This window comes from Coregonus clupeaformis, unplaced genomic scaffold, assembly GCF_020615455.1.
Source record: "Coregonus clupeaformis isolate EN_2021a unplaced genomic scaffold, ASM2061545v1 scaf1851, whole genome shotgun sequence".
NCBI lineage: Eukaryota > Metazoa > Chordata > Actinopteri > Salmoniformes > Salmonidae > Coregonus > Coregonus clupeaformis.
The window spans coordinates 73,715-98,191 of NW_025535305.1; the positions used below are offsets into that span (position 1 = coordinate 73,715).

Below are 24,477 nucleotides of genomic sequence, written 5' to 3' on the forward strand. Positions count from 1 at the left end.
AACTAAGGGCAACCATGGCATCCGTGACAGAGAGGGAGAAGCGTTCATCCATGTATACGGGTAAGAGAGTGTATCTAGCTACATTTTCAGATATTATATGTTTCTAATTTTGTCAGAAAATCGTTTTCAATGCAAGTTAAAGCGTACTGTTAGCTAGCTAGCTAACGTTAGCTGGCAGACTCGCTAGCTAACGTTACGTGTATAATCTGTGTAGTAATATTATCGTATCTCAGAGCCATTTGTATTGCTAGTTATAGCCTAATGTTAGCTAGCTAGCTAACATTGAACCTAGTTGGTTAGCTTTAGCTACCTGTAGATTCATGCAGGGTAGTAACGAGTTGTGATTATGATTAATTGTTTAGCTAGCTAGCTACATGTGTAAACAAAAGACTCCACTATGCAAGTAACCATTTCAATGTACCATTTACACCTTCTGTATCCTGTGTATGTGACAAATAAACTTAAAATGTGATATAGTGTGTGTTTAATAATAATAATAATAATAATAATAATAATAATAATAATAATATGCCATTTAGCAGACGCTTTTATCCAAAGCGACTTACAGTCATGTGTGCATACATTTTTACGTATGGGTGGTCCCGGGGGCAGTTTACCAGAGATGGTAATGTAAAGAACAACATGACCTGCACCAAAGTCAAATTAGGAAATAACGTTAAGCCAACGAGACGGTGTCCAAGTTCTACAATTCTCTGGTAGAATGCCCTGCTTTTATGGCTGAGAACTGTGGTCCTCTGTAGCTCAATTGGTAGAGCACGGCGCTTGTAACGCCAGGGTAGTGGGTTCGATCCCCGGGACCACCCATACGTAAAAATGTAAGCACACATGACTGTAAGTCGCTTTGGATAAAAGCATCTGCTAAATGCCATATTATTATTATTTAGTCACACTCCCAACTGTAAGCTATTTTCTGTAATTAGCTCACCATTAACTTGTAAATAATGACCTTATTGTGAGTTTATTTTCCTGTAATAATGAATACAAATTAGCCAAAGTAAAGACGTTGTCAGCTATATGATATGGTCATTATTTGAACTGGCTAGCCAGCTAACTTAACGTTAGCTAGCTGGCTAACAAGCTAGAAATGAACCAAAACATTGTTTAGAAAGTTGCTTTTAGTTGCCTGGTTTGCTAGATTGACATGGGGTGGGAAGGGAACCAGCTCCAGAAGAGTAAAAGAGGAGGTGGTGGTCCGGGAGGAAGAGGAAGAGGAAGAGGAAGAACAGGAGGAGGAGACAGGAGGAGAGAGAAGTCAGGAGGAGGAGAGAGAAGACAGGAGGAGGAGGAGGAGGAGGAGGAGGAGGAGGAGGAGGAGAGAGAAGACAGCAGGAGGAGGAGGAGAGAAGACAGCAGGAGGAGGAGGAGGAGGAGAGAGAAGACAGGAGCAGGAGGAGGAGAGAAGACAGGAGCAGGAGGAGGAGGAGAGAGAAGACAGGAGGAGGAGGAGGAGAGAGAGAAGACAGGAGCAGGAGGAGGAGAGAAGACAGGAGCAGGAGGAGGAGAGAAGACAGGAGCAGGAGGAGGAGGAGAGAGAAGACAGGAGGAGGAGGAGAGAGAAGACAGGAGGAGAGAGAAGACAGAGGAGGAGGAGGAGAGAAGACAGGAGGAGGAGGAGGAGAGAAGACAGGAGGAGGAGGAGGAGGAGGAGAGAAGACAGGAGAGGAGGAGGGAGGAGAGAAGACAGGAGGAGGAGGAGGAGAGAAGACAGGAGGAGGAGGAGGAGAGAAGACAGGAGGAGGAGGAGGAGAGAGAAGACAGGAGGAGGAGGAGGAGAGAAGACAGGAGGAGGAGGAGGAGGAGAGAGAAGACAGGAGGAGGAGGAGGAGAGAGAAGACAGGAGGAGGAGGAGGAGAGAAGACAGGAGGAGGAGGAGGAGGAGGAGGAGAGAAGACAGGAGGAGGAGGAGGAGAGAAGACAGGAGGAGGAGGAGGAGAGAAGACAGAGGAGAGGAGGAGAGAGGAGACAGGAGGAGGAGGAGGAGAGAGAAGACAGGAGGAGGAGGAGGAGAGAAGACAGGAGGAGGAGGAGGAGGAGGAGGAGAGAAGACAGGAGGAGGAGGAGGAGAGAGAAGACAGGAGGAGGAGGAGGAGAGAAGACAGGAGGAGGAGGAGGAGGAGAGAGAAAACAGGAGGAGGAGGAGGAGGAGGAGAGAAGACAGGAGGAGAGGAGAGAAGACAGCAGGAGGAGGAGGAGAGAGAATACAGAGGAGGAGGAGGAGAGAAGACAGAGGAGGAGGAGGAGAGAGAAGACAGCAGGAGGAGGAGGAGGAAGGAGAGAGAAGACAGGAGGAGAGAGGAGGAGAGAAGACAGAGGAGAGGAGGAGAGAAGACAGAGGAGGAAGGAGGAGAGAAGACAGCAGAGAGAGGAGGAGAGAAGACAGGAGGAGGAGGAGGAGAGAAGACAGAGAGGAGGAGGAGAGAGAAGAACAGCAGAGGAGAGGAGAGAAGAACAGGAGGAGGGAGGAAGGCAGGAGGAGAGAAGACAGGAGGAGGAGGAGGAGGAGGAGAAGACAGCAGGAGGAGGAGGAGGAGAGAGGAGACAGCAGGAGGAGGAGGAGAGAAGACAGGAGGAGGAGGAGGAGAGAAGACAGAGGAGGAGGAGAGAAGACAGGAGGAGGAGGAGGAGAGAGAAGACAGCAGGAGGAGGAGGGGAAAAGAGGAGGAGGAGAGAAGACAGGAGGAGGAGGAGAGAGAAGACAGCAGGAGGAGGAGGAGAGAAGACAGCAGGAGGAGGAGGAGAGAAGAGAGGAGAGAAGAGAGAGAAGACAGGAGGAGGAGGAGGAGAGAAGACAGCAGGAGGAGGAGGAGGAGAGAAGAGCAGGAGGAGGAGGAGGAGAGAAGACAGCAGGAGGAAGAGGAGAGAAGACAGGAGGAGGAGGAGGAGAGAAGACAGGAGGAGGAGAGAGAAGACAGGAGGAGGAGAGAGAAGACAGGAGGAGGAGGAGGAGAGAAGACAGGAGGAGGAGGAGGAGAGAAGACAGCAGGAGGAGGAGGAGAGAAGACAGGAGGGGAGGAGGAGGAGAGAGAAGACAGGAGGAGGAGGAGGAGAGAAGACAGGAGGAGGAGGAGGAGAGAAGACAGCAGGAGGAGGAGGAGAGAAGACAGGAGGAGGAGGAGAGAGAAGACAGGAGGAGAGAGAAGACAGCAGGAGGAGGAGGAGAGAGAAGACAGGAGGAGGAGGAGGAGAGAGAAGACAGGAGGAGGAGAGAGAAGACAGGAAGAGGAGGAGAGAGAAGACAGGAGGAGGAGGAGGAGAGAAGACAGACGGAGGAAGAGAGAGAAGAGGAGTAGAGAGGTGCTACTAACCGTTTCCTGAAGGCATCATCCAGTAACTCAATAGAGGAGTTGGTCATGGGAGTCTTAGCCTGTCTGATCAACCAGTGCTTGTCCTGGAGGAGGGGGAGCGGAGAAAAGGGGGAGAGGGAGAGGGAGGGAGGGGGGTTGAGAGATGGGCAAGAGATGAAGGTTATTATGGTATCAGAGAGGTGCGGGAAATGCCTTAATCCACGTCCACGTCATCGGCGCCCGGGGAACAGTTGTTGTTAGGGTTAACTGCCTTGCTCAAGAGAAGAACGTCTCGGGGCTTCAAACCAGCGACCTTTCGGTTAGGTCCTGGAGTGTGCTGGTGTTGGGGTTAGGGTTACGTGTGATGGTGTTGGGGTTAGGTGTGGTGGTGGTGGTGTTAGGTCCTGTGGTATGGTGGTGTTGGGGTTAGGTGCTGTGGTGTGGTGGTGTTGGGGTTAGGTGCTGTAGTGTGGTGGTGTTGGGGTTAGCTGCTGTAGTGTGGTGGTATGGTGGTTAGGTGCTGTAGTGTGGTGGTGTTAGGGTTAGGTGCTGTAGTGTGGTGGGGTTAGGTGCTGTAGTGTGGTGGGGTTAGGTGCTGTAGTGTGGTGGTGTTGGGGTAGGGTCCTGTAGTGTGGTGGTGTTGGGGTTAGGTGCTGTAGTGTTGGGGTTAGGTGCTGTAGTGTGGTGGTATGGTGGTATGGTGGGGTTAGGTGCTGTAGTGTGGTGGTGTTGGTGTTAGGTGCTGTAGTGTGGTGGTGTTGGTGTTAGGTGCTGTAGTGTGGTGGTGTTGGGGTTAGGTGCTGTAGTGTGGTGGTGTTGGGGTTAGGTGCTGTAGTGTGGTGGTGTTAGGGTTAGGTGCTGTAGTGTGGTGGGGTTAGGTGCTGTAGTGTGGTGGGGTTAGGTGCTGTAGTGTGGTGGTGTTGGGGTTAGGTGCTGTAGTGTGGTGGTGTTGGGGTTAGGTGCTGTAGTGTGGTGGTGTTAGGGTTAGGTGCTGTAGTGTGGTGGTGTTAGTGTTAGGTGCTGTAGTGTGGTGGGGTTAGGTGCTGTAGTGTGGTGGTATGGTGGTATGGTGGGGTTAGGTGCTGTAGTGTGGTGGTGTTGGGGTTAGGTGCTGTAGTGTGGTGGTGTTGGGGTTAGGTGCTGTAGTGTGGTGGTGTTGGGGTTAGGTGCTGTAGTGTGGTGGTGTTGGGGTTAGGTGCTGTAGTGTGGTGGTGTTGGGGTTAGGTGCTGTAGTGTGGTGGTGTTAGGGTTAGGTGCTGTAGTGTGGTGGTGTTGGGGTTAGGTGCTGTAGTGTGGTGGGGTTAGGTGCTGTGGTGTGGTGGTGTTAGGTGCTGTAGTGTGGTGGTGTTGGGGTTAGGTGCTGTAGTGTGGTGGTGTTAGGGTTAGCTGCTGTAGTGTGGTGGTATGGTATGGTGGTTAGGTGCTGTAGTGTGGTGGTGTGGTGGTGTTGGGGTTAGGTGCTGTAGTGTGGTGGTGTTGGGGTTAGGTGCTGTAGTGTGGTGGTGTTGGGGTTAGGTGCTGTAGTGTGGTGGTGTTGGGATTAGGTGCTGTAGTGTGGTGGTGTGGTGGTGTGGTGGTGTTGGGGTTAGGTGCTGTAGTGTGGTGGTGGTGGTGGTGGGGTTAGGTGCTGTAGTGTGGTGGGGTTGGGTGCTGTAGTGTGGTGGTGTTGGGATTAGGTGCTGTAGTGTGGTGGTGTTGGGGTTAGGTGCTGTAGTGTGGTGGTGTTGGGGTTAGGTGCTGTAGTGTGGTGGTGTTGGGGTTAGGTGCTGTAGTGGTATGGTGGTATGGTGGTTAGGTGCTGTAGTGTTGGGGTTAGGTGCTGTAGTGTGGTGGTGTTGGGGTTAGGTGCTGTAGTGTGGTGGTATGGTGGTATGGTGGTTAGGTGCTGTAGTGTGGTGGTGTTGGGATTAGGTGCTGTAGTGTGGTGGTGGTGGTGGTGGTGGGGTTAGGTGCTGTAGTGTGGTGGGGTTAGGTGCTGTAGTGTGGTGGTGTTGGGGTTAGGTGCTGTAGTGTGGTGGTATGGTGGTATGGTGGTTAGGTGCTGTAGTGTGGTGGTGTTGGGATTAGGTGCTGTAGTGTGGTGGTGGTGGTGGTGGGGTTAGGTGCTTTAGTGTGGTGGGGTTAGGTGCTGTAGTGTGGTGGTGTTGGGATTAGGTGCTGTAGTGTGGTGGTGTTGGGGTTAGGTTCTGTAGTGTGGTGGTGTTGGGGTTAGGTGCTGTAGTGTGGTGGTATGGTATGGTGGTTAGGTGCTGTAGTGTGGTGGTGTTAGGGTTAGATGCTGTAGTGTGGTGGTGGTGGTGGTGGTGGTGGGGTTAGGTGCTGTAGTGTGGTGGGGTTAGGTGCTGTAGTGTGGTGGTGTTAGGTGCTGTAGTGTGGTGGTGTTGGGGTAGGGTCCTGTAGTGTGGTGGTGTTGGGGTTAGGTGCTGTAGTGTGGTGGTGTTGGGGTTAGGTGCTGTAGTGTGGTGGTGTTGGGGTTAGGTGCTGTAGTGTGATGGTGTTAGGGTTAGGTGCTGTAGTGTGGTGGGGTTAGGTGCTGTAGTGTGGTGGTGTTGGGGTTAGGTGCTGTAGTGTGGTGGTGTTAGGGTTAGGTGCTGTAGTGTGGTGGTGGTGGTGGGGTTAGGTGCTGTAGTGTGGTGGTGTTGGGGTTAGGTGCTATAGTGTGGTGGTGTTGGGGTTAGGTGCTGTAGTGTGGTGGTGTTGGGGTTAGCTGCTGTAGGGTGGTGGTATGGTATGGTGGTTAGGTGCTGTGGTGTGGTGGTGTTGGGGTTAGGTGCTGTAGTGTGGTGGTGTTGGGGTTAGGTGCTGTAGTGTGGTGGTGTTGGGGTTAGGTGCTGTAGTGTGGTGGTGTTGGGATTAGGTGCTGTAGTGTGGTGGTGGTGGTGGTGGGGTTAGGTGCTGTAGTGTGGTGGGGTTAGGTGCTGTAGTGTGGTGGTGTTGGGATTAGGTGCTGTAGTGTGGTGGTGTTGGGGTTAGGTGCTGTAGTGTGGTGGTGTTGGGGTTAGCTGCTGTAGTGTGGTGGTATGGTATGGTGGTTAGGTGCTGTAGTATGGTGGTGTGGTGATGTTGGGGTTAGGTGCTGTAGTGTGGTGATGTTGGGGGTTAGGTGCTGTAGTGTGGTTAGGTGCTGTAGTGTGGTGATGTGGTGGTGTTGGGGTAGGGTCTTGTAGTGTGGTGGTGTTGGGGTTAGGTAATGTAGTGTGGTGGTGTTGGGGTTAGGTGCTGTAGTGTGGTGGTGTTGGGGTTAGGTGCTGTAGTGTGGTGGTGTTAGGGTTAGGTGCTGTAGTGTGGTGGGGTTAGGTGCTGTAGTGTGGTGGTGTTAGGTGCTGTAGTGTGGTGGTGTTGGGGTTAGGTGCTGTAGTGTGGTGGTGTTGGGGTTAGGTGCTGTAGTGTGGTGGTGTTGGGGTTAGGTGCTGTAGTGTGGTGGTATGGTATGGTGGTTAGGTGCTGTAGTGTGGTGGTGTTGGGGTTAGGTGCTGTAGTGTGGTGGTGTTGGGGTTAGCTGCTGTAGTGTGGTGGTGTTAGGTGCTGTAGTGTGGTGGTGTTGGGGTTAGGTGCTGTAGTGTGGTGGTGTTGGGATTAGGTGCTGTAGTGTGGTGGTGGTGGGGTTAGGTGCTGTAGTGTGGTGGGGTTGGGTGCTGTAGTGTGGTGGTGTTGGGATTAGGTGCTGTAGTGTGGTGGTGTTGGGGTTAGGTGCTGTAGTGTGGTGGTGTTGGGGTTAGGTGCTGTAGTGTGGTGGTGTTGGGGTTAGGTGCTGTAGTGTGGTGGTATGGTGGTATGGTGGTTAGGTGCTGTAGTGTTGGGTTTAGGTGCTGTAGTGTGGTGGTGTTGGGGTTAGGTGCTGTAGTGTGGTGGTGTTGGGGTTAGGTGCTATAGTGTGGTGGTGTTGGGGTTAGGTGCTGTAGTGTGGTGGTGTTGGGGTTAGCTGCTGTAGGGTGGTGGTATGGTATGGTGGTTAGGTGCTGTGGTGTGGTGGTGTTGGGGTTAGGTGCTGTAGTGTGGTGGTGTTGGGGTTAGGTGCTGTAATGTGGTGGTGTTGGGGTTAGGTGCTGTAGTGTGGTGGTGTTGGGATTAGGTGCTGTAGTGTGGTGGTGGTGGTGGTGGGGTTAGGTGCTGTAGTGTGGTGGGGTTAGGTGCTGTAGTGTGGTGGTGTTGGGATTAGGTGCTGTAGTGTGGTGGTGTTGGGGTTAGGTGCTGTAGTGTGGTGGTGTTGGGGTTAGCTGCTGTAGTGTGGTGGTATGGTATGGTGGTTAGGTGCTGTAGTGTGGTGGTGTGGTGATGTTGGGGTTAGGTGCTGTAGTGTGGTGATGTTGGGGTTAGGTGCTGTAGTGTGGTTAGGTGCTGTAGTGTGGTGATGTGGTGGTGTTGGGGTAGGGTCTTGTAGTGTGGTGGTGTTGGGGGTTAGGTAATGTAGTGTGGTGGTGTTGGGGTTAGGTGCTGTAGTGTGGTGGTGTTGGGGTTAGGTGCTGTAGTGTGGTGGTGTTAGGGTTAGGTGCTGTAGTGTGGTGGGGTTAGGTGCTGTAGTGTGGTGGTGTTAGGTGCTGTAGTGTGGTGGTGTTGGGGTTAGGTGCTGTAGTGTGGTGGTGTTGGGGTTAGGTGCTGTAGTGTGGTGGTGTTGGGGTTAGGTGCTGTAGTGTGGTGGTATGGTGGTTAGGTGCTGTAGTGTGGTGGTGTTGGGGTTAGGTGCTGTAGTGTGGTGGTGTTGGGGTTAGCTGCTGTAGTGTGGTGGTGTTAGGTGCTGTAGTGTGGTGGTGTTGGGGTTAGGTGCTGTAGTGTGGTGGTGTTGGGATTAGGTGCTGTAGTGTGGTGGTGGTGGTGGTGGTGGGGTTAGGTGCTGTAGTGTGGTGGGGTTGGGTGCTGTAGTGTGGTGGTGTTGGGATTAGGTGCTGTAGTGTGGTGGTGTTGGGGTTAGGTGCTGTAGTGTGGTGGTGTTGGGGTTAGGTGCTGTAGTGTGGTGGTGTTGGGGTTAGGTGCTGTAGTGTGGTGGTTGGTGGTATGGTGGTTAGGTGCTGTAGTGTTGGGGTTAGGTGCTGTAGTGTGGTGGTGTTGGGGTTAGGTGCTGTAGTGTGGTGGTATGGTGGTATGGTGGTTAGGTGCTGTAGTGTGGTGGTGTTGGGATTAGGTGCTGTAGTGTGGTGGTGGTGGTGGTGGTGGGGTTAGGTGCTGTAGTGTGGTGGGGTTAGGTGCTGTAGTGTGGTGGTGTTGGGATTAGGTGCTGTAGTGTGGTGGTGTTGGGGTTAGGTGCTGTAGTGTGGTGGTGTTGGGGTTAGCTGCTGTAGTGTGGTGGTATGGTATGGTGGTTAGGTGCTGTAGTGTGGTGGTGTGGTGATGTTGGGGTTAGGTGCTGTAGTGTGGTGATGTTGGGGTTAGGTGCTGTAGTGTGGTTAGGTGCTGTAGTGTGGTGATGTGGTGGTGTTAGGGTAGGGTCTTGTAGTGTGGTGGTGTTGGGGTTAGGTAATGTAGTGTGGTGGTGTTGGGGTTAGGTGCTGTAGTGTGGTGGTGTTGGGGTTAGGTGCTGTAGTGTGGTGGTGTTAGGGTTAGGTGCTGTAGTGTGGTGGGGTTAGGTGCTGTAGTGTGGTGGTGTTAGGTGCTGTAGTGTGGTGGTGTTGGGGTTAGGTGCTGTAGTGTGGTGGTGTTGGGGTTAGGTGCTGTAGTGTGGTGGTGTTGGGGTTAGGTGCTGTAGTGTGGTGGTATGGTGGTTAGGTGCTGTAGTGTGGTGGTGTTGGGGTTAGGTGCTGTAGTGTGGTGGTGTTGGGGTTAGCTGCTGTAGTGTGGTGGTGTTAGGGTGCTGTAGTGTGGTGGTGTTGGGGTTAGGTGCTGTAGTGTGGTGGTGTTGGGATTAGGTGCTGTAGTGTGGTGGTGGTGGTGGTGGGGTTAGGTGCTGTAGTGTGGTGGGGTTGGGTGCTGTAGTGGTGGTGTTGGGATTAGGTGCTGTAGTGTGGTGGTGTTGGGGTTAGGTGCTGTAGTGTGGTGGTGTTGGGGTTAGGTGCTGTAGTGTGGTGGTGTTGGGGTTAGGTGCTGTAGTGTGGTGGTATGGTGGTATGGTGGTTAGGTGCTGTAGTGTTGGGGTTAGGTGCTGTAGTGTGGTGGTGTTGGGGTTAGGTGCTGTAGTGTGGTGGTATGGTGGTATGGTGGTTAGGTGCTGTAGTGTGGTGGTGTTGGGATTAGGTGCTGTAGTGTGGTGGTGGTGGTGGTGGTGGGGTTAGGTGCTGTAGTGTGGTGGGGTTAGGTGCTGTAGTGTGGTGGTGTTGGGATTAGGTGCTGTAGTGTGGTGGTGTTGGGGTTAGGTGCTGTAGTGTGGTGGTGTTGGGGTTAGCTGCTGTAGTGTGGTGGTATGGTATGGTGGTTAGGTGCTGTAGTGTGGTGGTGTGGTGATGTTGGGGTTAGGTGCTGTAGTGTGGTGATGTTGGGGTTAGGTGCTGTAGTGTGGTTAGGTGCTGTAGTGTGGTGATGTGGTGGTGTTGGGGTAGGGTCTTGTAGTGTGGTGGTGTTGGGGTTAGGTAATGTAGTGTGGTGGTGTTGGGGTTAGGTGCTGTAGTGTGGTGGTGTTGGGGTTAGGTGCTGTAGTGTGGTGGTGTTAGGGTTAGGTGCTGTAGTGTAGTGGGGTTAGGTGCTGTAGTGTGGTGGTGTTAGGTGCTGTAGTGTGGTGGTGTTGGGGTTAGGTGCTGTAGTGTGGTGGTGTTGGGGTTAGGTGCTGTAGTGTGGTGGTGTTGGGGTTAGGTGCTGTAGTGTGGTGGTATGGTGGTTAGGTGCTGTAGTGTGGTGGTGTTGGGGTTAGGTGCTGTAGTGTGGTGGTGTTGGGGTTAGCTGCTGTAGTGTGGTGGTGTTAGGTGCTGTAGTGTGGTGGTGTTGGGGTTAGGTGCTGTAGTGTGGTGGTGTTGGGATTAGGTGCTGTAGTGTGGTGGTGGTGGTGGTGGGGGTTAGGTGCTGTAGTGTGGTGGGGTTGGGTGCTGTAGTGTGGTGGTGTTGGGATTAGGTGCTGTAGTGTGGTGGTGTTGGGGTTAGGTGCTGTAGTGTGGTGGTGTTGGGGTTAGGTGCTGTAGTGTGGTGGTGTTGGGGTTAGGTGCTGTAGTGTGGTGGTATGGTGGTATGGTGGTTAGGTGCTGTAGTGTTGGGGTTAGGTGCTGTAGTGTGGTGGTGTTGGGGTTAGGTGCTGTAGTGTGGTGGTATGGTGGTATGGTGGTTAGGTGCTGTAGTGTGGTGGTGTTGGGATTAGGTGCTGTAGTGTGGTGGTGGTGGTGGTGGTGGGGTTAGGTGCTGTAGTGTGGTGGGGTTAGGTGCTGTAGTGTGGTGGTGTTGGGGTTAGGTGCTGTAGTGGAGTCTGCCAATAGCACAGTCAGTGTAGTCAGCTCAGCCATACCCATTGAGACTGTGTCTGTGCCTCGACCTAGGTTGGGCAAAACTAAACATGGCGGTGTTCACCTTAGCAATCTTATTAGGATAAAGACCTCCTCCATTCCTGCCATTATTGAAAGAGATCGTGATACCTCACATCTCAAAAATAGGGTTACTTAATGTTAGATCCCTCACTTCAAAGGCAGTCATAGTCAATGAACTAATCACTGATCATAATCTTGATGTGATTGGCCTGACTGAAACATGGCTTAAGCCTGATGAATTTGCTGTGTTAAATGAGGCCTCACCTCCTGGTTACACTAGTGACCATATTCCCCGTGCATCCCGCAAAGGCGGAGGTGTTGCTAACATTTACGATAGCAAATTTCAATTTACAAAAAAAAATGGCGTTTTTCGTCTTTTGAGCTTCTAGTCATGAAATCTATGCAGCCTACTCAATCACTTTTTATAGCTAATGTTTACAGGCCTCTTGGGCCATATACAGCGTTCCTCTCTGAGTTTCCTGAATTCCTATCAGACCTTGTAGTCATAGCAGATCATATTCTAATTTTTGGTGATTTTAATATTCACATGGAGAAGTCCACAGACCCACTCCAAAAGTCTTTCGGAGCCATTATCGACTCAGTGGGTTTTGTCCAACATGTCTCTGGACCTACTCACTGCCACAGTCATACTCTGGACCTAGTTTTGTCCCATGGAATAAATGTTGTAGATCTTAATGTTTTTCCACAAAATCCTGGACTATCGGACCACCATTTTATTACGTTTGCAATCGCAACAAATAATCTGCTCAGACCCCAACCAAGGAGCATCAAAAGTCGTGCTATAAATTCTCAGACAACACAAAAATTCCTTGATGCCCTTCCAGACTCCTTCTGCCTACCCAAGGACGTCAGAGGACAAAAATCAGTTAACCACTTAACTGAGGAACTCAATTTAACCTTGCGCAATACCCTAGATGCAGTTGCACCCCTAAAAACGAAAAACATTTGTCATAAGAAACTAGCTCCCTGGTATACAGAAAATACCCGAGCTTTGAAGCAAGCTTCCAGGAAATTGAACGGAAATGGCGCCACACCAAACTGGAAGTCTTCCGACTAGCTTGGAAAGACAGTACCGTGCAGTACCGAAGAGCCCTCACTGCTGCTCGATCATCCTACTTTTCCAACTTAATCGAGGAAAATAAGAACAATCCAAAATTTCTTTTTGATACTGTTGCAAAGCTAACTAAAAAGCAGCATTCCCCAAGAGAGGATGGCTTTCACTTCAGCAGTAATAAATTCATGAACTTCTTTGAGGAAAAGATCATGACCATTAGAAAGCAAATTACGGACTCCTCTTTGAATCTGCGTATTCCTCCAGGGCTTAGCTGTCCTGGATCTGCACAGCTCTGCGAGGGCCTGGGATCGGGAGAGACACTTAAGTGTTTTAGTACTATATCTCTTGACACAATGATGAAAATAATCATGGCCTCTAAACCTTCAAGCTGCATACTGGATCCTATTCCTACTAAACTGCTGAAGGAGCTGCTTCCTGTGCTTGGCCCTCCTATGTTGAACATAATAAACAGCTCTCTATCCACCGGATGTGTACCAAACTCACTAAAAGTGGCAGTGATAAAGCCTCTCTTGAAAAAGCCAAACCTTGACCCGGAAAATATAAAAAACTATCGGCCTATATCGAATCTTCCATTCCTCTCAAAAATTTTAGAAAAAGCTGTTGCGCAGCAACTCACTGCCTTTCTGAAGACAAACAATGTATACGAAATGCTTCAGTCTGGTTTTAGACCCCATCATAGCACTGAGACTGCACTTGTGAAGGTGGTAAATGACCTTTTAATGGCGTCAGACCGAGGCTCTGCATCTGTCCTCGTGCTACTAGACCTTAGTGCTGCCTTTGACACTATCGATCACCACATTCTTTTGGAGAGACTGGAAACCCAAATTGGTCTACACGGACAAGTTCTGGCCTGGTTTAGATCTTACCTGTCGGAAAGATATCAGTTTGTCTCTGTGAATGGTCTGTCCTCCGACAAATCAACTGTACATTTCGGTGTTCCTCAAGGTTCCGTTTTAGGACCACTATTGTTTTCACTATATATTTTACCTCTTGGGGATGTTATTCGAAAACATAATGTTAACTTTCACTGCTATGCGGATGACACACAGCTGTACATTTCAATGAAACATGGTGAAGCCCCAAAATTGCCCTCGCTAGAAGCCTGTGTTTCAGACATAAGGAAGTGGATGGCTGAAAACTTTCTACTTTTAAACTCGGACAAAACAGAGATGCTTGTTCTAGGTCCCAAGAAACAAAGAGATCTTCTGTTAAATCTGACAATTCATCTTGATGGTTGTAAAGTCGTCTCAAATAAAACTGTGAAGGACCTCAGCGTTACTCTTGACCCTGATCTCTCTTTTGACGAACATATCAAGACTGTTTCAAGGACAGCTTTTTTCCATCTACGTAACATTGCAAAAATCAGAAATTTTCTGTCCAAAAATGATGCAGAAAAATTTATCCATGCATTTGTTACTTCTAGGTTAGACTACTGCAATGCTCTACTTTCCGGCTACCCGGATAAAGCACTAAATAAACTTCAGTTAGTGCTAAATACGGCTGCTAGAATCCTGACTAGAACCAAGAAATTTGATCATATTACTCCAGTGCTAGCTTCCCTACACTGGCTTCCTGTTAAGGCAAGGGCTGATTTCAAGGTTTTACTGTTAACCTATAAAAGCGTTACATGGGCTTGCTCCTACCTATCTTTCCGAGTTGGTCCTGCCGTACATACCAATACGTACGCTACGGTCACAAGACGCAGGCCTCCTAATTGTCCCTAGAATTTCTAAGCAAACAGCGGGAGGCAGGGCTTTCTCCTATAGATCTCCATTTTTATGGAACAGTTTGCCTACCCATGTGAGAGACGCAGACTCGGTCTCAACCTTTAAGTCTTTACTGAAGACTTATCTCTTCAGTAGGTCATATGATTGAGTGTAGTCTGGCCCAGGAGTGTGAAGGTGAACGGAAAGGCTCTGGAGCAACGAACAGCCCTTGCTGTCTCTGCCGGGCCGGTTCCCCTCTCTCCACTGGGGTTCTCTGCCTCTAACCCTGTTACAGGGGCTGAGTCACTGGCTTGCTGGTGCTCTTTCATGCCGTCCCTAGGAGGGGTGCGTCACTTGAGTGGGTTGAGTTACTGACGTGATCTTCCTGTCTGGGTTGGCGCCCCCCTTGGTTTGTGCTGTGGTGGAGACCTCTGTGGGCTAATCGGTTGTCTCAGGATTGTAAGTTGGTGGTTGAGGATATCCCTCTGGTGGTGCGGGGCTGTGCTTTGGCAGAGTGGGTGGGGTTATATCCTTCCTGTTTGGCCCTGTCCGGGGTTTCTTCGGATGGGGCCACAGTGTCTCCGGACCGCTCCTGTCTCAGCCTCCAGTATTTATGCTGCAGTAGTTTATGTGTCGGGGGGCTGGGGTTAGTTGGTTATACCTGGAGTACTTCTCCTGTCTTATCCAGTGTCCTGTGTGAATTTAAGTATGCTCTCTCTAATTCTCTCGTTCTCTCTTTCTCTCTGAGAACCTGAGCCCTAGGACCATACGTCAGGACTACCGGGCATGCTGACACCTTGCTGTCCCCAGTCCGCCTGGCCTTGCTGCTATTCCAGTTTCAACTGTTCTGCCTGCGGTTACGAAACCCCTACCTGTCCCAGACCTGCTGTTTTCAACTCTTAATGATCGGCTATGAAAAGCCAACTGAGAGACCTGAGCCCTAGGACCATACGTCGGGACTACCGGCCGTGGTGACTCCTTGCTGTCCCCAGTCCGCCTGGCCTTGCTGCTATTCCAGTTTCAACTGTTCTGCCTGCGGGTTATGGAACCCCTACCTGTCCCAGACCTGCTGTTTTCAACTCTTAATGATCGGCTATGAAAAGCCAACAGATTTATTCCTGATTATTATTTGACCATGCTTGTCACTTATGAACATTTTTGAACATCTTGGCATGGTTCTGTTATAATCTCCACCCGGCACAGCCAGAAGAGGACTGGCCACCCCTCATAGCCTGGTTCCTCTCTAGGTTTCTTCCTAGGTTTTGGCCTTTCTAGGGAGTTTTTCCTAGCCACCGTGCTTCTACACCTGCATTACTAGCTGTTTGGGGTTTTAGGCTGGGTTTCTGTACAGCACTTCGAGATATTAGCTGATGTAAGAAGGGCTATATAAAATAAAATTGATTGAAATTGATTGATAGTGTGGTGGTATGGTGGTATGGTGGTTAGGTGCTGTAGTGTGGTGGTGTTGGGATTAGGTGCTGTAGTGTGGTGGTGGTGGTGGTGGTGGGGTTAGGTGCTTTAGTGTGGTGGGGTTAGGTGCTGTAGTGTGGTGGTGTTGGGATTAGGTGCTGTAGTGTGGTGGTGTTGGGGTTAGGTTCTGTAGTGTGGTGGTGTTGGGGTTAGGTGCTGTAGTGTGGTGGTATGGTATGGTGGTTAGGTGCTGTAGTGTGGTGGTGTTAGGGTTAGGTGCTGTAGTGTGGTGGTGGTGGTGGTGGTGGGGTTAGGTGCTGTAGTGTGGTGGGGTTAGGTGCTGTAGTGTGGTGGTGTTAGGTGCTGTAGTGTGGTGGTGTTGGGGTAGGGTCCTGTAGTGTGGTGGTGTTGGGGTTAGGTGCTGTAGTGTGGTGGTGTTGGGGTTAGGTGCTGTAGTGTGGTGGTGTTAGGTTTAGGTGCTGTAGTGTGGTGGGGTTAGGTGCTGTAGTGTGGTGGTGTTGGGGTTAGGTGCTGTAGTGTGGTGGTGTTAGGGTTAGGTGCTGTAGTGTGGTGGTGTTGGGGTTAGGTGCTGTAGTGTGGTGGTATGGTGGGGTTAGGTGCTGTAGTGTGGTGGTGTTGGGGTTAGGTGCTGTAGGGGGGTAGGGTGTTGGGGTTAGGTGCTGTAGTGGTGGGGTTAGCTGCTGTAGTGTGGTGGTGTTGGGGTTAGGTGCTGTAGTGTGGTGGTGGTGGGGTTAGGTGCTGTAGTGTGGTGGTATGGTGGTGTTGGGGTTAGGTGCTGTAGTGTTGGGGTTAGGTGCTGTAGTGTGGTGGTGTTGGGGTAGGTGCTGTAGTGTGGTGGTATGGTGGTGTTAGGTGCTGTAGTGTGGTGGTGTTGGGGTTAGGTGCTGTAGTGTGGTGGTATGGTGGTGTTGGGGTTAGGTGCTGTAGTGTTGGGGTTAGGTGCTGTAGTGTGGTGGTATGGTGGGGTTAGGTGCTGTAGTGTGGTGGTGTTGGGGTTAGGTGCTGTAGTGTGGTGGTATGGTATGGTGGTTAGGTGCTGTAGTGTGGTGGTATGGTGGTGTTGGGGTTAGGTGCTGTAGTGTGGTGGTATGGTATTGTGGTTAGGTGCTGTAGTGTGGTGGTATGGTGGTGTTGGGGTTAGGTGCTGTAGTGTTGGGGTTAGGTGCTGTAGTGTGGTGGTATGGTGATATGGTGGGGTTAGGTGCTGTAGTGTGGTGGTGTTGGGGTTAGGTGCTGTAGTGTGGTGGTGTTGGGGTTAGGTGCTGTAGTGTGGTGGTGTTGGGGTTAGGTGCTGTAGTGTGGTGGTGTTGGGGTTAGGTGCTGTAGTGTGGTGGTGTTGGGGTTAGGTGCTGTAGTGTGGTGGTGTTGGGGTTAGGTGCTGTAGTGTGGTGGTGTTGGGGTTAGGTGCTGTAGTGTGGTGGTGTTAGGTGCTGTAGTGTGGTGGTGTTGGGGTTAGGTGCTGTAGTGTGGTGGTGTTGGGGTTTGGTGCTGTAGTGTGGTGGTGTTGGGGTTAGGTGCTGTAGTGTGGTGGTGTTGGGGATAGGTGCTGTAGTGTGGTGGTGTTGGGGTAAGGTGCTGTAGTGTGGTGGTATGGTGGGGTTAGTTGCTGTAGTGTGGTGGTATGGTGGGGTTAGGTGCTGTAGAGTGGTGGTGTTGGGGTTAGGTGCTGTAGTGTGGTGGTGTTGGGGTTAGGTGCTGTAGTGTGGTGGTATGGTGGTGTTGGGGTTAGGTGCTGTAGTGTTGGGGTTAGCTGCTGTAGTGTGGTGGTGTTGGGGTTAGGTGCTGTAGTGTGGTGGTGTTGGGGTTAGGTGCTGTAGTGTGGTGGTGGTGGGGTTAGGTGCTGTAGTGTGGTGGTGTTGGGGATAGGTGCTGTAGTGTGGTGGTGTTGGGGTTAGGTGCTGTAGTGTGGTGGTGTTGGGGTTAGGTGCTGTAGTGTGGTGGTATGGTGGTGTTGGGGTTAGGTGCTGTAGTGTTGGGGTTAGCTGCTGTAGTGTGGTGGTGTTGGGGTTAGGTGCTGTAGTGTGGTGGTGTTGGGGTTAGGTGCTGTAGTGTGGTTGTATGGTATGGTGGTTAGGTGCTGTAGTGTGGTGGTATGGTGGTGTTGGGGTTAGGTGCTGTAGTGTTGGGGTTAGGTGCTGTAGTGTGGTGGTGTTGGGGTAGGTGCTGTAGTGTGGTGGTGTTGTGGTAGGTGCTGTAGTGTGGTGGTATGGTGGTGTTAGGTGCTGTAGTGTGGTGGTGTTGGGGTTAGGTGCTGTAGTGTGGTGGTGTTGGGGTTAGGTGCTGTAGTGTGGTGGTGTTGGGGTTAGGTGCTGTAGTGTGGTGGTATGGTGGTGTTAGGTGCTGTAGTGTGGTGGTGTTGGGGTTAGGTGCTGTAGTGTGGTGGTATGGTGGTGTTGGGGTTAGGTGCTGTAGTGTTGGGGTTAGCTGCTGTAGTGTGGTGGTGTTGGGGTTAGGTGCTGTAGTGTGGTGGTGGTGGGGTTAGGTGCTGTAGTGTGGTGGTATGGTATGGTGGTTAGGTGCTGTAGTGTGGTGGTGGTGGTGGTGGGGTTAGGTGCTGTAGTGTGGTGGTATGGTGGGGTTAGGTGCTGTAGTGTGGTGGTGTTGGGGTTAGGTGCTGTAGTGTGGTGGTGTTGGGGTTAGGTGCTGTAGTGTGGTGGTGTTGGGGTTAGGTGCTGTAGTGTTGGGGTTAGGTGCTGTAGTGTGGTGGTGTTGGGGTAGGTGCTGTAGTGTGGTGGTATGGTGGTGTTAGGTGCTGTAGTGTGGTGGTGTTGGGGTTAGGTGCTGTAGTGTGGTGGTATGGTGGTGTTGGGGTTAGGTGCTGTAGTGTTGGGGTTAGGTGCTGTAGTGTGGTGGTGTTGGGGTAGGTGCTGTAGTGTGGTGGTGTTGGGGTAGGTGCTGTAGTGTGGTGGTATGGTGGTGTTAGGTGCTGTAGTGTGGTGGTGTTGGGGTTAGGTGCTGTAGTGTGGTGGTGTTGGGGTTAGGTGCTGTAGTGTGGTGGTATGGTGGTGTTAGGTGCTGTAGTGTGGTGGTGTTGGGGTTAGGTGCTGTAGTGTGGTGGTATGGTGGTGTTGGGGTTAGGTGCTGTAGTGTTGGGGTTAGCTGCTGTAGTGTGGTGGTGTTGGGGTTAGGTGCTGTAGTGTGGTGGTGGTGGGGTTAGGTGCTGTAGTGTGGTGGTATGGTATGGTGGTTAGGTGCTGTAGTGTGGTGGTGGTGGTGGGGTTAGGTGCTGTAGTGTGGTGGTATGGTGGGGTTAGGTGCTGTAGTGTGGTGGTGTTGGGGTTAGGTGCTGTAGTGTGGTGGTGTTGGGGTTAGGTGCTGTAGTGTGGTGGTGTTGGGGTTAGGTGCTGTAGTGTTGGGGTTAGGTGCTGTAGTGTGGTGGTGTTGGGGTAGGTGCTGTAGTGTGGTGGTATGGTGGTGTTAGGTGCTGTAGTGTGGTGGTGTTGGGGTTAGGTGCTGTAGTGTGGTGGTATGGTGGGGTTAGGTGCTGTAGTGTGGTGGTGTTGGGGTTAGCTGCTGTAGTGTGGTGGTATGGTATGGTGGTTAGGTGCTGTAGTATGGTGGTGTTGGGGTTAGGTGCTGTAGTGTGGTGGTGTTGGGGTTAGGTGCTGTAGTGTGGTGGTATGGTATTGTGGTTAGGTGCTGTAGTGTGGTGGTATGGTGGTGTTGGGGTTAGGTGCTGTAGTGTTGGGGTTAGGTGCTGTAGTGTGGTGGTATGGTGGTATGGTGGGGTTAGGTGCTGTAGTGTGGTGGTGTTGGGGTTAGGTGCTGTAGTGTGGTGGTGTTGGGGTTAGGTGCTGTAGTGTGGTGGTGTTGGGGTTAGGTGCTGTAGTGTGGTGGTGTTGGGGTTAGGTGCTGTAGTGTAGTGGTGTTGGGGTTAGGTGCTGTAGTGTGGTGGTGTTGGGGTTAGGTGCTGTAGTGTGGTGGTGTTGGGGTTAGGTGCTGTAGTGTGGTGGTGTTGGGGTTAGGTGCTGTAGTGTGGTGGTGTTGGGGTTAGGTGCTGTAGTGTAGTGGTGTTGGGGTTAGGTGATGTAGTGTGGTGGTATGGTGGGGTTAGGTGCTGTAGTGTGGTGGTGTTGGGGTTAGGTGCTGTAGTGTGGTGGTGTTGGGGTTAGGTGCTGTAGTGTGTTGGGGTTAGGTGCTGTAGTGTGGTGGTGTTGGGGTTAGGTGCTGTAGTGTGGTGGTGTTGGGGATAGGTGCTGTAGTGTGGTGGTGTTGGGGTTAGGTGCTGTAGTGTGGTGGTGTTGGGGTTAGGTGCTGTAGTGTGGTGGTATGGTGGTGTTAGGTGCTGTAGTGTGGTGGTGTTGGGGTTAGGTGCTGTAGTGTGTGGTGTGGTGGTGTTGGGGTTAGGTGCTGTAGTGTGGTGGTGTTGGGGTTAGGTGCTGTAGTGTGGTGGTATGGTATGGTGGTTAGGTGCTGTAGTGTGGTGGTATGGTGGTGTTGGGGTTAGGTGCTGTAGTGTTGGGGTTAGGTGCTGTAGTGTGGTGGTGTTGGGGTAGGTGCTGTAGTGTGGTGGTGTTGGGGTAGGTGCTGTAGTGTGGTGGTATGGTGGTGTTAGGTGCTGTAGTGTGGTGGTGTTGGGGTTAGGTGCTGTAGTGTGGTGGTATGGTGGTGTTGGGGTTAGGTGCTGTAGTGTTGGGGTTAGGTGCTGTAGTGTGGTGGTATGGTGGTATGGTGGGGTTAGGTGCTGTAGTGTGGTGGTGTTGGGGTTAGGTGCTGTAGTGTGGTGGTGTTGGGGTTAGGTGCTGTAGTGTGGTGGTGTTGGGGTTAGGTGCTGTAGTGTGGTGGTATGGTATGGTGGTTAGGTGCTGTAGTGTGGTGGTATGGTGGTGTTGGGGTTAGGTGCTGTAGTGTTGGGGTTAGGTGCTGTAGTGTGGTGGTATGGTATGGTGGTTAGGTGCTGTAGTGTGGTGGTGGTGGTGGGGTTAGGTGCTGTAGTGTTGGGGTTAGGTGCTGTAGTGTGGTGGTGTTGGGGTTAGGTGCTGTAGTGTGGTGGTGTTGGGGTTAGGTGCTGTAGTGTGGTGGTGTTGGGGTTAGGTGCTGTAGTGTTGGGGTTAGATGCTGTAGTGTGGTGGTATGGTGTTGGGGTTGCCATGTTTGGAGCCTACCTTCCCATGGACGTTGAAGTTGGGGTCTCGGGGGGCCTTGAGATCCTTGAAGCGGTCCTGGTACTGCGGGGCGGAGGTCCATGGGGAGTGGGGGGCTGGGGTCGACACCATCATGAAAAACGGGCGGTAGTTAGACTTATACTGGAGGAAGTCTAGAGACATGGTGGTCTGGAGAGGACAGAGGTAGAGGTAGTTACACAGGAGTTGATCCCAGATTGATGCTGTAGTGATCTGACCATGAGTTAGTGGACAGGGACAGTCGTTTCCAGTAATGCAGGGTATTCTGTGTCCTTCAGCAGGACTACTAACAGCTGTTCTCACCAGTACGTCTGTCAGGTAGTCTTCGCTGTAGTTCCCTCCATGTTTCTTAGGCTTCCCATTCACAGACAGAGTATAGTTGTAGTACTTAGAGTTCCTCTCCTGAATAGAACAGAGACAGAGTATAGTTGTAGACTACTGAGGTGAAGTGTTGTTGTTCGCACCAGAGTCTAGACTGATATAGTGGATAATCTAATCTCACCAGAGTCTAGACTGATATAGTGGATAATCTAATCTCCCCAGAGTCTAGACTGATATAGTGGATAATCTAATCTCCCCAGAGTCTAGACTGATATAGTGGATAATCTAATCTCCCCAGAGTCTAGACTGATATAGTGGATAATCTAATCTCCCCCAGAGTCTAGACTGATATAGTGGATAATCTAATCTCCCCAGAGTCTAGACTGATATAGTGGATAATCTAATCTCACCAGAGTCTAGACTGATATAGTGGATAATCTAATCTCCCCAGAGTCTAGACTGATATAGTGGATAATCTAATCTCCCCAGAGTCTAGACTGATATAGTGGATAATCTAATCTCATCAGAGTCTAGACTGATATAGTGGATAATCTAATCTCCCCAGAGTCTAGACTGATATAGTGGATAATCTAATCTCACTAGAGTCTAGACTGATATAGTGGATAATCTAATCTCCCCAGAGTCTAGACTGATATAGTGGATAATCTAATCTCCCCAGAGTCTAGACTGATATAGTGGATAATCTAATCTCCCCAGAGTCTAGACTGATATAGTGGATAATCTAATCTCCCCAGAGTCTAGACTGATATAGTGGATAATCTAATCTCCCCAGAGTCTAGACTGATATAGTGGATAATCTAATCTCCCCAGAGTCTAGACTGATATAGTGGATAATCTAATCTCCCCAGAGTCTAGACTGATATAGTGGATAATCTAATCTCCCCAGAGTCTAGACTGATATAGTGGATAATCTAATCTCACCCAGAGTCTAGACTGATATAGTGGATAATCTAATCTCCCCAGAGTCTAGACTGATATAGTGGATAATCTAATCTCCCCAGAGTCTAGACTGATATAGTGGATAATCTAATCTCCCCAGAGTCTAGACTGATATAGTGGATAATCTAATCTCACTAGAGTCTAGACTGATATAGTGGATAATCTAATCTCCCCAGAGTCTAGACTGATATAGTGGATAATCTAATCTCCCCAGAGTCTAGACTGATATAGTGGATAATCTAATCTCCCCAGAGTCTAGACTGATATAGTGGATAATCTAATCTCCCCAGAGTCTAGACTGATATAGTGGATAATCTAATATCCCCAGAGTCTAGACTGATATAGTGGATAATCTAATCTCACCAGAGTCTAGACTGATATAGTGGATAATCTAATCTCCCCAGAGTCTAGACTGATATAGTGGATAATCTAATCTCACCAGAGTCTAGACTGATATAGTGGATAATCTAATCTCACCAGAGTCTAGACTGATATAGTGGATAATCTAATCTCCCCAGAGTCTAGACTGATATAGTGGATAATCTAATCTCCCCCAGAGTCTAGACTGATATAGTGGATAATCTAATCTCCCCCAGAGTCTAGACTGATATAGTGGATAATCTAATCTCACTAGAGTCTAGACTGATATAGTGGATAATCTAATCTCCCCAGAGTCTAGACTGATATAGTGGATAATCTAATCTCCCCAGAGTCTAGACTGATATAGTGGATAATCTAATCTCACCAGAGTCTAGACTGATATAGTGGATAATCTAATATCCCCAGAGTCTAGACTGATATAGTGGATAATCTAATCTCCCCAGAGTCTAGACTGATATAGTGGATAATCTAATCTCCCCAGAGTCTAGACTGATATAGTGGATAATCTAATCTCCCCAGAGTCTAGACTGATATAGTGGATAATCTAATCTCCCCAGAGTCTAGACTGATATAGTGGATAATCTAATCTCCCCAGAGTCTAGACTGATATAGTGGATAATCTAATCTCCCCAGAGTCTAGACTGATATAGTGGATAATCTAATCTCCCCAGAGTCTAGACTGATATAGTGGATAATCTAATCTCCCCAGAGTCTAGACTGATATAGTGGATAATCTAATCTCCCCAGAGTCTAGACTGATATAGTGGATAATCTAATCTCCCCAGAGTCTAGACTGATATAGTGGATAATCTAATCTCACCAGAGTCTAGACTGATATAGTGGATAATCTAATCTCCCCAGAGTCTAGACTGATATAGTGGATAATCTAATCTCCCCAGAGTCTAGACTGATATAGTGGATAATCTAATCTCACCAGAGACTGATATAGTGGATAATCTAATCTCCCCAGAGTCTAGACTGATATAGTGGATAATCTAATCTCCCCAGAGTCTAGACTGATATAGTGGATAATCTAATCTCACCAGAGCGATCCAGTAGTCCCATCCCAGAGGAACATGCTCCACTCCTCCTGCATCTGGGTTCCCATACTGAAACACAGAGACAGAGTCAGTTTCTATACTAAACCACATGTATAGTCAGTTTCCATACTGAAACACAGAGACAGAGTCAGTTTCCATACTGAAACAGAGACAGAGTCAGTTTCTATACTAAACCACATGTATAGTCAGTTTCCATACTGAAACACAGAGTCTGTTTCTATACTAAACCACATGTATAGTCAGTTTCCATACTGAAACACAGAGACAGAGTCAGTTTCTATACTAAACCACATGTATAGTCAGTTTCCATACTGAAACAGAGACAGAGTCAGTTTCTATACTAAACCACATGTATAGTCAGTTTCCATACTGAAACACAGAGTCTGTTTCTATACTAAACCACATGTATAGTCAGTTTCCATACTGAAACAGAGACAGAGTCAGTTTCTATACTAAACCACATGTATAGTCAGTTTCCATACTGAAACACAGAGTCTGTTTCTATACTAAACCACATGTATAGTCAGTTTCCATACTGAAACACAGAGTCAGTTTCTATACTAAACCACATGTATAGTCAGTTCCCATACTGAAACAGAGACAGAGTCAGTTTCTATACTAAACCACATGTATAGTCAGTTTCCATACTGAAACACAGAGACAGAGTCAGTTTCTATACTAAACCACATGTATAGTCAGTTTCCATACTGAAACACAGAGACAGAGTCTGTTTCTATACTAAACCACATGTATAGTCAGTTTCCATACTGAAACACAGAGACAGAGTCTGTTTCTATACTAAACCACATGTATAGTCAGTTTCCATACTGAAACACAGAGACAGAGTCAGTTTCTATACTAAACCACATGTATAGTCAGTTTCCATACTGAAACACAGAGACAGAGTCTGTTTCTATACTAAACCACATGTATAGTCAGTTTCCATACTGAAACACAGAGACAGAGTCTGTTTCTATACTAAACCACATGTATAGTCAGTTTCCATACTGAAACACAGAGACAGAGTCAGTTTCTATACTAAACCACATGTATAGTCAGTTTCCATACTGAAACACAGAGACAGAGTCAGTTTCTATACTAAACCACATGTATAGTCAGTTTCCATACTGAAACACAGAGACAGAGTCTGTTTCTATACTAAACCACATGTATAGTCAGTTTCCATACTGAAACACAGAGACAGAGTCTGTTTCTATACCAAACCACATGTATAGTCAGTTTCCATACTGAAACACAGAGACAGAGTCTGTTTCTATACTAAACCACATGTATAGTCAGTTTCCATACTGAAACACAGAGACAGAGTCTGTTTCTATACTAAACCACATGTATAGTCAGTTTCCATACTGAAACACAGAGACAGAGTCAGTTTCTATACTAAACCACATGTATAGTCAGTTTCCATACTGAAACACAGAGACAGAGTCTGTTTCTATACTAAACCACATGTATAGTCAGTTTCCATACTGAAACACAGAGACAGAGTCTGTTTCTATACTAAACCACATGTATAGTCAGTTTCCATACTGAAACAGAGACAGAGTCTGTTTCTATACTAAACCACATGTATAGTCAGTTTCCATACTGAAACACAGAGACAGAGTCAGTTTCTATACTAAACCACATGTATAGTCAGTTTCCATACTGAAACACAGAGACAGAGTCTGTTTCTATACTAAACCACATGTATAGTCAG

General features: G+C 49.4%; 1 protein-coding gene across 2 annotated transcripts in view; it reads right to left on the reverse strand.

The window, feature by feature from the left end:
- Positions 1–22,864, reverse strand: part of gnsa (glucosamine (N-acetyl)-6-sulfatase a) — a 36,994-nt gene extending 14,130 nt beyond the window's left edge. For both annotated transcript variants that reach the window (XM_045218850.1, XM_045218849.1), the window contains exons 1-4: positions 22,743–22,864; positions 20,341–20,439; positions 20,020–20,187; positions 3,327–3,409 (exon numbers count right to left, since the gene is read on the reverse strand). In XM_045218850.1, coding sequence (XP_045074785.1) covers positions 3,327–3,409; positions 20,020–20,187; positions 20,341–20,439; positions 22,743–22,850 — 458 coding nt within the window. In that variant the 5' untranslated portion in view covers positions 22,851–22,864. The remainder of the gene's footprint in view (positions 1–3,326; positions 3,410–20,019; positions 20,188–20,340; positions 20,440–22,742) is intronic.
- Positions 22,865–24,477: the final 1,613 nt, after the last annotated feature.